At 27.5% G+C, this 16,201-nt stretch overlaps 1 protein-coding gene across 1 annotated transcript in view; it reads right to left on the minus strand.

Annotated features, from left to right (window-relative positions):
• LOC113385587 overlaps nt 1–14,331 on the minus strand; it is a 22,535-nt gene extending 8,204 nt beyond the window's left edge. Inside the window, exons 1-6 of the mRNA XM_026623436.1 lie at nt 14,005–14,331; nt 12,578–12,780; nt 7,410–7,803; nt 6,724–7,251; nt 5,879–6,097; nt 5,064–5,259 (exon numbers count right to left, since the gene is read on the minus strand). Coding sequence (XP_026479221.1) covers nt 5,064–5,259; nt 5,879–6,097; nt 6,724–7,251; nt 7,410–7,803; nt 12,578–12,780; nt 14,005–14,163 — 1,699 coding nt within the window. The 5' untranslated portion in view covers nt 14,164–14,331. The remainder of the gene's footprint in view (nt 1–5,063; nt 5,260–5,878; nt 6,098–6,723; nt 7,252–7,409; nt 7,804–12,577; nt 12,781–14,004) is intronic.
• Nucleotides 14,332–16,201: the final 1,870 nt, after the last annotated feature.

Raw genomic sequence — 16,201 nt, forward strand, 5'->3', positions numbered from 1 at the left:
TCGTTTAGTCCGGCTTGCTTATGACCGACTAAAAAAACATCAGAGCTCATTTTGGAGATATGGTTTCTTTGGCAAAGTATCTTATTTTGATCCCTAGTATACAAAAATGCGTCTATGCGACTTTTTACCCATACAAATCGACCCGCCCTAATATAAATATATATATATATATATATATATATATATATAAACAGTAAAGCCTCGAATAACCAGACAAATTGTTGTCAATAGGCATACGGATAATCAAAAATCCAAATAATCGAATGTATAAAGAATAATGTTGTGTATTTATCAAAAATAACAAATACATACATGGATATCAACGAAAATAAGGTTTATTAAGAAATTAAAACTTCCTTATGTATGTACATATATAGATTACATTACATACATATACTAAACTGCAGCATCAATCATGCAAAAATTCGAATTGTATGTATGTACATACATAGAAATTGGTCGCGGTTGGTAGTCCAGATAATCACAAATTATATAATATAATAATCATATATATATATATATATATATATATATATATATATATATGACTTTGATTGAATTGCGCACTATCTAAAAGTTAATATTAAGAGCTAAAACTTCCAGAAAATTGTTTTTTATCAATTTGGAACCATTTGAGGAAATTCGAAAATGTCCATATTAAGAACCACCCTAATATATATATATATATATATATATATATATATACATATATATATATATCTTATATATAAAATTCTTCTATAACAATGTAAGTTTCATAATTCCTCCTAAACTATAATTCGGATTTTCATGAATCTTCCTGAAGTTTGTTCGGGAAATTTTCTAGAATGTTTTGATTCATAGAAATATAGTTAGATTGTAGAAATAAATGAAAAAAATTACAAAAAACCGCTTATCATTGTTTGCCCTTGAAAATATTTGAAGCTTAGTTTGACATTAAAAACAATTGAAGACTGTCATTTGCCAATCATTTCTATTCACTTACAGGCTAAGGCAATATTAACATATAATATATTCATGATTATGAATAAGGAAAATGTAATGTCTACATTATTAATGCCGAAAAGCAGCTGAGATGTGCCAAAAATTAAATTAATATAAGATGCAAATAATATAACATGCGCCTGACGCGCACGGCGAATCGTGTTCTCAACGTACGCGTGGTTTGCTTTTGCTTGCAATAATTTTGTTTGCGCACTTTGCGAACAGATTCGCCGTACGAATTCGTGCAAAGGAGTCGAGCTATAAGTGATTGCGCTCAAAAATATTCAATTTACGGTCGTTTTGCCTTACTATACTAAGTCACAATACAAAAAAAATTATTTAGAAGTTTCATTGTGTCAAAAATTGTAATTTTACTTTTTTCAAAATAACGTTGGGTATCGATAAAAGAACTAATTATAAGAGAAAAATGTTTAATAATGTTTTTCAAAAAAGCAAATACTTTTCAAGCTACTGGCTACTGAAAATTTGTTTCTTTTTTGCGTTTTTCATCGTTTTTTGCTAATATCTTCAAAAATATACATTTTAACGAAAATCATGTAATGGACAAAATTATATCAATAAAAATCCTAATAAATCGCTATTCTACAGTGTTCTAGGAACAATATTAAGTTAATTATGAAAATGGGTTTTTATAGTTCTCATAATAAGCTTCAAAAGAAGTACTTCTGCGTGTAAATTGAGTAGATGCAATTAAAAGACGCATACAATGTTTTTTTTTTCATTTAAATCAAATAGTTTATGAGTGCCATTACCACCAAAATTAAAAAAAGAGTGCGCGTAAGGATCACACGCGATTGTAGTAAAACTTTTAATATTGTATGAGTAGGCAATTAAGATAAAAATAAAAAAAACATCATATTTGAATTTTAAAAATCATCTTTTAATAATCATATAACATCAATAATAATAAGATCTCCTGAGCATCGGCACAACTGTCCTACTGATATTAAGAGTTTGAATATGATGTGAAGCTTTCTTCCTAATTTTGTTACCTATCTTACCGGGAAATTCAAACCATAAACGTAGAAGTTCATCATTATCGCCACGTTCTATGTACACTAATTTTCCTACACAACCATTAGCTAAGCCATCACTTACATCAGTATTAGTTGTTATTATGTAAAATTTATTCAGAACTAAAATTATTTCATACGGCAAAGCCCCGGTATCAATAACCGATTTTTTTGAAACTGCTGACGAATGTATGATTGTTGATCTGTCGCATGGCAACCTACATAAATATCCGTGGCAGTAGATATTATTTTGTCTTCAACGAGATTCAGTATAAATTTATTATATTCCATGACACATTTATTCTCTAAGAAAAGTCTTATTCCATAAGGACATAATACAGCAACCTCTTCTTTTGTAAAAAAAACGTGATTCAAATGACGGGAGTGGATACTCGCGACATCAGCGCTTACGGCGTCGTAGTGTTCAACTACACGTTGGCATTTTCGTTGCATTTGTACGGATTTACACCCGTGTCGCGCCTAAAAATTTTTACACCCATATCGCGCCTAAAGAAGTTTTACTTCAAAAAAATCGTTTTTCATCTAGAATTAACTTGGTTTGAGAGATCTTGATGGATTCTAGAAAATACCATAACATTAGTACAATCGATTTTCAAAAAACTCATGATTTCATAAAAAAATCCATTTAATAAAACAACCAATTTCTCATTATAATATCTCTAAAAGAATACGTATAAAAGTATATATATGAAAATTCAAGGTATTTTTCAGACTAATTATTGGTTTTTATTATTTTTTTGTTACACAAATATTGATAGAGTTCTAATTGTTTGAAGAGTGCGCAGCTATCCAACCGGAGTGTCTTTCGAGCCCTTTAACCCTTCGCCGTTTCAAAATAAGAGAAGTTACGGTAAAATTTATGATAAAGAAAGTTGTAGCTCATTTATTCACCTTTAAAATAGTATATTACGAGTTATGATAAAATCAGAATTAAAGGAGTTATAATCCAATTAATTCGAGGGGTGGTGACGAAATGCAAATTGTTTTCACTTCTGAACTTTAGATAAAGATTAGCTGGGCATACGCTTTTTTCCTCTCCATTTACTGCAATAATTTTGTTGATAGTAGGTTGAATAGAGCACATGTGAACAAAATTTGACAAATTAATTCACTTCAAATATGAACTTAAGTAATAATGTATATTGAATTATTAGTGTGAAAAATGCAATTTAGATATTAAAAAACTAAAACCCAGTTAAAATATGGTACGAAATTATAAAAATTGTAGACAACATTATTGAAGCAATTATTTTGGGTAGAAAAATCCTAGGTGATATTGTACCTTGACCGCGCATGCTATATATTAATTCTTTCTGAATTTGTTATACTTTTTAAAAGATTTCAATTTTCAACACGTGTATCTATGCTATGACAATAAATACATGGTGATAAATTTGGAAAATAATGTTTTAGCCGTGAATAAACAAAAAATCATTCATTTAAACATTCACATCTACAGGTATGTCTGAAAATATTGTATAACCCTTAAATTAAATAAAATAAATTGAGCTATTGGAAATAAATTTGTTCTATAAATCGCAGTGTATAATTTTTAATATATAATTTTATTGAATATATTTTAATATTTGTTAAAGGGATAATTAAAGTGTTAACTGTGGGAATTGAGAATAATCATTTTATTTGAAACAGTACTACATTTAACAACACTCATGTATTGGTGTAAATAGTAACTCGAAAAATAATAATGATTATTTTTAACTGAATGGTGTAAATATTAGTATAGGATATTAAAAAAACGTAGAGGTGAGTACAGGACAACGTCTGTCGGGCCATCTAGTATATATATATATATATATATATATATATATATATATATATATATATATATATATGATTGACTTTGATTGAATTGCGCACTATCTAAAAGTTAATATTAAGAGCTAAAACTTCCAGAAAATTGTTTTTTATCAATTTGGAACCATTTGAGGAAATTCGAAAATGTCCATATTAAGAATCACCCTAATATATATATATATATATATATATATATATATATATATACACCTAAGTCTGTTTTTACACGGAGATTGGTTCCAGAAGAATCCGTGTAAAAAAAGACATTGATCTTATACAAAAATGGGTGATTTGTTCCTAATCTCTAAAACCTATTAAAATTGGTGAAAAACAAGAATTTTTAAGAACAAGAATTAAATTAGTGCTATTCACTTTTGCTTTAACCAGTAAAAATTGTTTGTACACGCTAAAGGGGAATTCACTTAAATCTTTAAGCTAGTGTTCGCAAACTATCGATACTATCGATGGTTTCAGACTTTTTTCTTTCATAAATACTTTTTTGTGATATGAACATACTTCGCAAAAATTTAATTTGACAAAAAAAATTTAGGTACATAAAATTTCAAATCGTGCTAAATGGTATAAATTCGTGTAAAAAAATTAAAAATATTCAATTTTCAAACCGTGTTATATCAAAACCGTGTACAAAAAGACCGTGTAAAAACAGACTTAGGTGTATATATATATATAACGAGTGTGTTGAGTCGGGCAATAGCACCAAATAAAAAAAAATCTAAAGCAATTAGGAAATCAGCTTTATTAATCCATACGTTTTAATCTTCATCAAAATTGTCATTCAGTGGAAAAAGACAAAAACTAACTATACTATACAAACTAACACAATTGTAACACCAAGCTATCAATCATTCAAACATTTAAAACTAATTATGAATTTGAGTTAAAAAAAACTAGATTTCTGTGCATCGTTGTTGTAAGACAGTGCGCTGAATGAATTCTTTCTTCATTCTGAATGAATGAAGAAGGAGCATTACTTGTAGTAATTTCAAATCCACGGTTAGTTATATAAAATGTAGAAATATTATGGATAATATATGATTTTAATTTATAGTTTAGTGATAATTTATATCAAAAACTATGAAATATTATTTCAAAAACAAATACTTAAACTTATACTTTCTTGTCAACCAACAAAAACTTCATAAGCATGCAAACATAATTAATACAATGCAATCAATTGCAAATATTTACCACTGGACAAATTGAGGTTAGCCACTTCATCGTCGCATTCATCACTTTTGTATTGTTTGTGGCTCCTAGCAGAACTTCTCCTTCTTCTTGTAATATTTTTTCTTTTTTGTTTCTTACCAGTTTGAACCTTTGCTGATTCTTCAATCCACTTTTCTAATTCTTGTTTACTGATTTCTGACAGCTCATTTGCTCTTACCTAAATGAAATAAATTTTATTAGTATTATTACATTTGAATAATATGGTTCATGATAAGACTTCATCAACACAAAAAAAAGTAAAAGAGTAATAATATGGATGAGATTATTATAATTAGTAAGCAGTTAAACCTATTCCATAAACATAATGGATTAGCCGATCATCTCATTAGAATGTTGACGGTGCAAAGAAAAAATTAGTTTTTGGGGATAGCAGGTTCAGCATTTTTGAACAAATAGTTGTTTTCCAAAAATTTAGAATATATTAAAATATTCAAAATATTTGAAAATATCAAAATTTTCAAACAATTTGGAATTTTCAAAAAGTTTTATCTCATAATTTTTTTATGAGATTTTATGTATGTTTTCATTTCTTGTATCTTTACACAAATTGTTAGTAGAATTTGCTCATTGTCTAATTCAATAAATTTATGGTACTGATAATAATCAGTTTCAAAACACATATGTAAAATAATTGTTATAATCATTGATCAATTTATTTATTTATTATTGATTTTTATTCCAATGCTTAATTGTAGTATGAAAAGTTCCAGCAATTTGCCTTAAGACATAATGCCATGCACTACAAGTTTCAATATAAAGTTAAAAACATTACTAACCAGAGATGTTGATTGTTCAGTGCCCATGACAGAAACATTATCATTGTAATCAACATCAACCTCATTAATAATACTTGAAGGGCCAGGTGTTGAACTTTGCCTACTTCTAGATCTAGTCCAAGCGCCATTATCATTATCATTCATTGATCGGTTTGCTCCTGAACATTTTGCCACATGCCATGTAAAGTCCATTGGATTTGCATATTCAGCATTACACACCTAAAAGCATGTCACATAATGCATAAGATAAAGTTTTAGTTTTAAAAACTACTCATTCTACTTCAAAAGAAGTTAAAAAAAATTGTAAATGCTTATTTCATAAAAACAAGCCAGGTACGATGTTTTCATACAGTGAAAAAGTTAGTGTTTTCACTATTTTTCACATTGGCAAAACACTTTGGCATAAGAATGTATGCAAGCAAAATTTGCCTTTGATACATAATCTTTAAATAATAATAATAATATTATTAAGAATTTATTATTATATATATGCAGCAATTCTCCTCCAGTTTGACCAATTTTTATTCAAATTTAGTATAATTGAGAATAAGCCAACAACTACTTTTCATACCCCTAAATAAGGGTGGTTGACTACCCTTAAGATTTTTTTAAATTTTTTGGACTTATTTCTTTAATTTTTTTACAATTCATAATTAAAAAACACATACATCACAAAATTTTACTCTTCTACAACAAACCCTTATTTCTTCCTTATATATGTATGTATATATATATATATATATATATATATATATATATATATATGTGCGTGTATGCGTGTGTAATTATTATAAGAGTCATTTCTATAATAAATTTATTTCAAATGATTCTAATAAAAAACATACCTGGCAATTATATCTTTTATGAGATTTCTCATGTTTTTTCAACATATAATTTGTTCGGAAACTATTATGGCAAATTTTGCATACATGCGATTTATCAGCAGCCTTCTGTTCTCTTTGTTCCTTCAAAGCCCTCCTCTTATCATGAATATGAGTATTGATAAGATGCCTATTCAATAATAACTGTGTTCTAAAGTACTTTTTGCAGAATGCACATGTACTTGATTTTCTTCTGGCCGCAATAGTAATTTCATCATTCTGCTTATCAACACGGCCACCTGATTCTGTTTCTAATGCAGATTCGACTGGTGTTGTATATAGAACTTCAAGTAATGGAGGATGATTTTCAGGCATCATTGGCAATACATCTTTCTCATCATCTATGGCTATGTTATTTCTGGATGATTTATGACCTCCATCAAATGAACTACCTTTGTCAATTGGAGAGCTATGATAAGTTGGTCCTCTTGTGTTAGCGTTGATGTGATTAAAATTGATTTGAAGAATTTCATTTTCATGCACTTCAAGCATCTAAATAGTATTTAGTTATTATCAAATTAATATATATATATATATATATATATATATATAAATTTACATTTATAGTAAATATAAAAGATGTAAAAAAAAGTCATTTTTATAATTATGATTATGATAAATTTTTTAGTACAGACAGAGATTTAACTTACATCATTATGGTCTAAAATGTTATCAATTTCAATATTTTCTGAGATACATGAGCCATTTGGAGAATAATATTTTCCCATTGCAATATTCTGGTTCAAACTGGAGACCCTTGAAGATTTTGATGAAATCTCAACCTCATCCAAACTGGAATCAAGATCTAATTTTTTCTTTCGTTTATTACTACCATCCGATGATTGACCGAATTTCTTGCCACGTGTCATCATACCAAGAACCTTTGGATTTCCGACAGTCTTAGAAAACAGTTTTTTATGATCGGTGGCACCATTACTGCTTCCCATAACTGAATTATGATCTGACTGAGATGTTCCATTATTAGTATGAAATTTATCTCGCTCGGATTTTCGTGTTGTTCGCCGGCTGACTTTGCTGACATCACTGAAAATAAAGAAAAACCTTTATTTTCTTTTATTTCTTCAATGAACTTAACATGAAAGGGCAAATATATATATATATATATATATATATATATATATATATGATTTAGTAGTTAATTTTGATGTTGAAATATATGAGTGAGTTCTTGAGGGCGATACATCAAACAAAGAAAAGGCAAAGATTTATAAAACAATCTTTAATTTCAAACGTTTCGACATTCAATTTAATGTCATCATCAGTGGATCTAAAAACAGTATGAAAATTAGTATATCTAGGTAATTATAATATATGTGGATTGATATCGTAACTATACAATAAGAGAAAAATTAACAAACAGCAACACTTAACAACAAACAAAATATAAAAGATAGGAAAGGTAATAGAGACTAGAATTAAATAAATAATTAAAAAATATAGGCAAAAATATATAAGTACACACATATATACACATATACATACATATATTTATATATATATATATATATACATATATATATATACATATACACACACATGCAAACATATAATACACATATACATATACAAATACAACAATATATACCTATATATGTACACATATACATGTACGACTATACATATATAAATATACACATATACATGTATGCAACGTGCATGCATATTCACAACGACGTACATGTACATGTATGAAACATACATATACTCATACCTATCTATGTAACTATAGCTATACACGTATACATATACATATACGCATAAACATGTATATATACACATATACATACCCACATATATACATATATACACATATATATATACACATATACATATATATATATATATATATGTATATATACATAAACACATATACACATACATATATACATATACACACACAATACATACATATATACATATGTACATAAATGCTCACATATATATACATATACATACATACATATATACACATATATAAATACATGTATACACATATATATATGTACATACATACAAACATACATGTAAATAAATAATATATATATATAATACATATATACATACAAATACGTATATATATATAAACATACACATATGTAAACTCGTATATATGTAAAGCAAACAAAATATTTATGAAGATGGATAATACATATAAAATACAAGTGGACTTACTTTACGTTGGTTGGTTACATCTAGAGAAGTGTACACAACATTAGAGATTGGCACTAACATTTATACAACTAACTTGTCAACACTATGCATTTTTTATAATTTTTTGTATGATGTAAACAGAAAAATGAAAGTTTTATTTGAACAAAAATGTAAGTAAAATTATGTAATTTCTGCCACGACTTCTGTACTTTGCGAGTACCGAGGCATGTATGAACGCCAACACGTGTTTTGAAAGATTTTTAAGGGTCATTCAAGGATTGTTATGAGTGGGTAGGTAGAAAATGGTCGAAGTTGAAACTAGTAATGTTAGGCTAGGTTTGTATGGTTAGAATTAGGAGAAAAAAAATTGGAAATGTTATTTAGTATTACTAGGTAGTTATACTTATAACTCAAATATCTAAAATAAAAATCTTTTAAGGGTTATTCAAAATTTGCTATGCATGGGTAGGTAAAGCTCGGGTTTCAAGGCCGAAGTTAAACTAGGAAATGTTGGCAAGGTTAGTATGGTCAGAATTAGTTTTGTTCAGAGGAGATAAATTTGGAAACATTATTTAGTATTACTTGGTAGTTATCGCAGAGTAAGGAGGTATCAGATCTCTTGTTTACCGCGTGATCACATACTGATATGAAACAAGATTCTGCAAAACGTCTCTGAATGGTGTTCCGTTCATGGTTGAGAATACTGGCATTATAAAAGTTAAAGGAGTGTTTGAAATTTTTTATGTGTTCTGTTATCATAGTTTGGTTTTGGTTGGGGTTTTTCGAATTATTGTCGTGTTGTTTGAGTCTTTTTATTAAATTTTGTCCGGTTTCACCTATGTAAGTAGAAGGGCAATCATTGCAATTTATTTTGTAGACAATGTTGGACGTACGTTCTATACTAGTGGGAGATTTCAGGTTTGTGTAGAGGGATTTAAGAGTTAGATCTATGTTGCAAGTTAGTCTGATGTCTACCTTATGAAAAAGTTTTTTCCACACCGGAAAAAGTTCTTTTACGTAAGGTAAACAAACGTTGCCTATATAGTTATTGCATACATGTATATGCATATATTTATATATGTATAGTCGTACATGTATATGTGTACATATATAGGTATATATTGTTGTATTTGTATATGTATATGTGTATTATATGTTTGCATGTGTGTGTATATATATATATATATATATATATGTATATGTGTATATATGTGTATGTATATATATATATGTATATATGCGTATGTTTATATGAGTGTACTTATATATTTTTGCCTATATTTTTTAATTATTTATTTAATTCTAGTCTCTATTACCTTTCCTATCTTTTATATTTTGTTTGTTGTTAAGTGTTGCTGTTTGTTAATTTTTCTCTTATTGTATAGTTACGATATCAATCCACATATATTATAATTACCTAGATATACTAATTTTCATACTGTTTTTAGATCCACTGATGATGACATTAAATTGAATGTCGAAACGTTTGGAATTAAAGATTGTTTTATAAATCTTTGCCTTTTCTTTGTTTGATGTATCGCCCTCAAGAACTCACTCATATATATATATATATATATATATATAAACGGGCCGCAAGTGTTGATAATAACTCAAAATATCAACTTTTTTGAAATGTTAATATGAAAATGCAGTTTTTGGCGTTGTAGCACTCTTTTTATGCAAATCATATTTCTCAAACACTGTGTTCTGAAAGATCTTATTTGTATGATTATATACTCATTGGTATTTATAAAACATTTCCTGGGTTATATTATTTTTTATTCATATTATTTAAATTAAGAACCTAAATTTGGTATCGATCAAAGGGACATTTTGTTGAATAACATTTTTCCAGTTATAATTTCCCAGAATTTATCGAAGCATAGATAAAAATATATGAAAGTCCGGGGTGAAAAAAGTCCACTACCGATGTGTCAAACACCATTAAAGTTAAGCATTGTTTAACAACAATATTTGAAAGTAGAGGGAAAAAGATGCAAAAAAACAGCTCATGACTTTGCTATATTGAGATAGCAAACGCTAATCTTTGAAAATTTATAATAAAAGTATGAAATGTCCCTTTGATCGATACCAAATTCAGGTTCTGAATTCTTCCGTTGGTAGTTTTTTCACATTAGTTAAAAATGTAATTGTTTTGTTAAATACCTTTAAGATTAAATTAAGACATTAAACCCGTTTGCTACCTGGCCGTTCCAAGTTACTCCGCCTATAGGATAAAAAAGTCTAGATAACAAATTTTTGAATGACAGCAAAAAAGCACCTTTCTATAATGATGAAGTAGCTGACTGTTTTACTGAACGTAGTCCGATAATAGTTCGTTTGAAATCCGTTATTTGTTGTGATATAATTGGAATTTATATAATATCATTAATATTTGCTCAAAGTCAAATTGGACCTTTGTGCCTCGCCTTGCTCTACATATATAGTTTTTATTAAATTTACTTTAATTCATTGAATGTTACTTGAAACTTCTCAAAAAGCAGGTCAAAGAAGTAATACTTAATTCATTTTCTATCTCTCCTCACTGAAGTTTGAAAATTTTTTATAAGCTCAGTATTGTTATTCACAATTATACACAAAATCCAGAATCCAAAAAGAATCTGAAAAACTTGAAACGTAATCAATAAGTCGAAAGACCAAAAAAGACTTGAATGGATTATACTATGTTTTCTATAGAAAGTGTATAAATCTTCCAGTTTGATTGTACTGACAAAATATAGACAAAATAATGGGGTTTATTGTTTTTATAATACTACATTATATATAGCATTCAAATACATCCTTATACACTTCCTTCCTTATACATCCTTATACAGTATTAATATTTAGATTTTCTAGAAATTGTTTGGAATATACCTTACTTAGCAAAACAACATTTGCCGGGTCAGCTAGGATATTTATATATATATATGTATATATATATATATATATATATATATATATATATATAAATATATATATATATATATACAATAATTAGATTTTTTTTTGTACATGACTCTTATCATAATATTATCAACTTTTTCAAAAATAATTTTTGACTGATTTAATTTTTGATTTAATCTTTGACTTTTGTGTTATCATAGTCTATTTGATTTTATGTTTTATTTTTCAAAATTGTGTCCGCACTGTTATCCCTGAAACCCTCTCCTAAACACTCTTTGGGTGTCACGTGACTTTACATCATATGTGTTCGATTTGCTCAGAACTTACATTACACAAATTTTCAGTTTTAAAATTAAAAACAAAACATGTTCACTTAATATGTTTATTTTCTATATTTATTTTATATGTAATGTATGTATGGTTTATTTTCTATATGTAATATCAAAAAAATGTTTTTTTCTGGTGTCGTATGTATATCTTTTATTTTTTAATTATTTCAAATAAAACATTAAATTTATTTTTTAAACTTTGTAAATATTCTTTTATATATTGATTAACAAAAACTGCTGAATGATGACACATAATCCGTGTCAAAACGAATATTATAAATAAATATTTTAGTTTATTAGTTTTTTTTTTATTTCGACAATTGGCTGAAAATCAATATTCAAGATCTATATATATATATATATATATATATATATATATATATAAAGTAAATAAAAAAGTATTGCCAAACCTGCCACTCTGAGATATGACATCAATAATTTTCAACCAATTCTCCTCAGCAGATGATTGCGTCTGCCGCTCGCTTTCTCCCTGTACGTATCTCATCCGAAGCTTGTTAGAGCTTATCAGAGACCTCATACGAAAATCACATATGGCACGTGTCAATTTCCAACACTGAGCACAACTCAAGCTCAGTAAACTTTTTTGAAATAACTAAAAATACATTAAAAAATATGAGTTTATGAAATAACATGTCTTTTCACAAATAAAAGTGAAAGTTAAAAGAATAGTGAAATAAAAACAAAATAAATATGCAACATGGTTCCTTATAAAATGATTTATCCTTAAATGTTTGATTATATCTAAGAATATTTGGAATAGAAGTACCATCGTTAACATTAAGCAAAACTATAAATTTATTTATTCCAGCATGGCTTATGACAAAAAAAAATATTTCAAATGATCACTAACAACCACTGTAATATATTTGATAAATAAATTATTAACAATTTATTATAATAATCAAACTTTCATATTGAATACTGATTTAAAAGAAAATATTCTTCAAACAAACAAATAGTGAATACATACTATGCATATAATCAGAAATATAAAAAGACAATCAGCTTTAAGTTTACAAATAATATCCAGAACCCCTAAAGACAATAATGTTCTATTCATAATACAAACAATGTACATAATCATTAATCACAAAGGTGTATATATATATACACATACAGAAAATTGTATACATGACCAATATATGGTGTCGGGGCTAGTCAAATACTTCAAAAAGAATATTCTATTAAAGTTGTCAATGCAAACATAATGTGTGCAATAAAATTAACAAACTGTTTAGTGATAGCAATTCAAGAACTACACGGCCATACTTGAAGGAAAGAGATACCAAGAATGAAATAATTATAAAGAAATGTAAATAAAGGCACAACAAACTACTCAATTTCTATCTTTCTTTTTGCAGAAATGTTATTTTTTAATTGTGTTTTTCGTAAAACAGGTGAATGTATGTCAGAAAAGCTCACAGAAATAGGAGTTAACTTGATTTATTCTAAGTGATTTTTATCTTAATAAAGCTTCTTGCTCAAAGGCCATGCCGGTATTCATATAAGAATATAATAAATGTATGTATGCATGTATGTATTTGCATATGCATATAGATGTTATGACAAAAATATCAAATATCAATTTGATACCAGAAGAATTGGCAATTAAAATAATCGCCAAGATAATACATTTACACGATATTATATTTCATACGATTTGCTAAAGGCAATAAGCCACACATAACATTAAATTTAGCTTTAGAATAATAATTGTAACTAGTTATAAAATAGTTAGGTTATGTGATGTTTCCTTAAAAATACAGAATCAAACTTTTATAGTTATAATAAAATGGACACATAATTCAATACAAACATTTTCACAATCTTTAATTTGTTGAAAGGTGAAATCAGGAACAAACTTTGTAAACAAATTATTAATTTTGACACAGTCCTGCATAGATATATTTTTATGATTTTCAGCACCGCATGTTACACATTGTATTACATTTGATGTATTCTTCGGAATTAGCATTATGGTTAATAAAAATCTTAATTATTATCTTGGTGGCTCACTAACTTGTCATTATTATAAATATATACAACATTTTTGCAACCACAACACCGCGAACTAAACTGAACATGGCGGCTAAATATGAAAAACTGGTATAGTCTTGATATATTATCTTATCTTCAAAGTAATGAAAAATCATATAACCTATTATCATAGGTAATCGTTTTTAATACAATATTAAGTTTTTAGAAAGATAAATTATGCAATTTAAAATTTAAACAAATACCAAATAAATTTGTTTAAATGTCATAATATTAGTATTGCCAGATATATTTAAATATAATAATAATTTAAATGAATTTGGCGCGCAATTTGAAATTACATGCTTTCGAGTACTGTTGTTTCATTTTATGCGTTATATATGAGTATGAAGTACAATTGTTAGAATGAAAATAATATAAAAAAGAGATCAAGGGCTTATATCGCAATCTTATATATAAAAATGGATCGCAAAATGTGTTGGTAAGCGCATAACTCAACAACGCCTGGACCAATTTGGCCAATTCTTTTTTTAAAATGTTCGGTCATGTCCAAGGATGGTTCTTATGGCCTAAAAAATTGAATAATCGCCGGGAAAAACCCTAAAAACAGCCCATTTCTCTTTTATCGAGTAGGCAATGAAATTTGTAGAAAAACAACGATCTATGTCATGACATTTTGTGTAGTTTTTGATAATCTAATTTTTAATATATTATATAAACATTGAAATATCTTTCTATTAATTAACGAGCTATATTGGCATCCAAAAACAATGATGTAAATGAATTAAATTTCAAAATTCAAGAAACAAATTACAGGCGACTCAGTTGATTCGGCAACTAACCAAGACGATCCACCGGAGTTTTTAAACTCGCTGGATTTGCTAGGATGTCACCTCACAATCTTCAAATAAAGGTTGGATCGGCAATATAATGTTGCAAAATATCGACCAACCGCGCCTTTGCAACGGCACAAGGTTAGAGATAAAAAAAACTACCAAAAACATGATGGAAGCAACTGTATTGAAAGGATAGTATAAAGCAGAAGATGTTCTCGCACCGTGCATCCCAATGATTCCGACTGATGTGCCATTTGAGATTAAACGACTACAGTTTTCAGTGCGTTTATGGTATCATTAAGTGTTTGTGGTATTAATTTGGAAAACCCATGTTTCTCACATGGAAAATTGTATGTTGTCTGTTCCCGTATTGGAAAACCATCAGATTTGTTTGTCTATGCGCCAGGTAATCAAACAAAAAACATCGTTTATCACAAAGCACTACAATGAAAATTGAACTGATTTTTGAATTATGATTTACATTATTAAAATTACTTACTTTTAAATGCTTATAGTGTTTTATTTAATTATTTTTAATTCACACCGAATTATTACCAGAGTGACGGTTCTGTTCAGGATAATTTTTTGCAAAGAATAGAAAAAAGGTAGGAACAAAACACCGCTGCATTACAATTTTTTTGACAGAACGAAGTCTGTCGGGTCGGCTAGTATGTAATAAAATTATAAATGATGTCTTTCTGATATCAAAAAGCATAATATAGTTATGATAAATAAATAAACAATTGTATTACTCCTTTAATAAATTATTTAAGAAAGTAGATTTCGGATCTAAATCATTATTTGTTGCATGAAAATCTTGAAAAAAATTATAGTCTCTCATAATTTAAGCATGTGGAAATGATGACATAGAGGGTGTGGCCAGGACTAAGCGCTTATTGATGTGAATGAGATGATATATCCAAATCGGTCTGAAATCGTTGACCAAAATGTACATTAAACAATGTTAAGAAACAATTTATTAAATTAGCAAAGAGTATATTTTTACAAAATACATATTATCGGTATGTTAAAATATACATATACAAATTTAAAAATCTTATGCATAAATAATACAATCATTACAATTTCAGTGCTCTATAGATTAAATAATATAAAAATAAATTAATAAATATTTAATATCGACAATGAATATGCATATATATAAACCTATCAATACATTTT

Source organism: Ctenocephalides felis, unplaced genomic scaffold, assembly GCF_003426905.1.
Source record: "Ctenocephalides felis isolate EL2017-DRISC unplaced genomic scaffold, ASM342690v1 CF-g0.4_SCAFFOLD_03571, whole genome shotgun sequence".
In the NCBI taxonomy this organism is placed as follows: domain Eukaryota; kingdom Metazoa; phylum Arthropoda; class Insecta; order Siphonaptera; family Pulicidae; genus Ctenocephalides; species Ctenocephalides felis.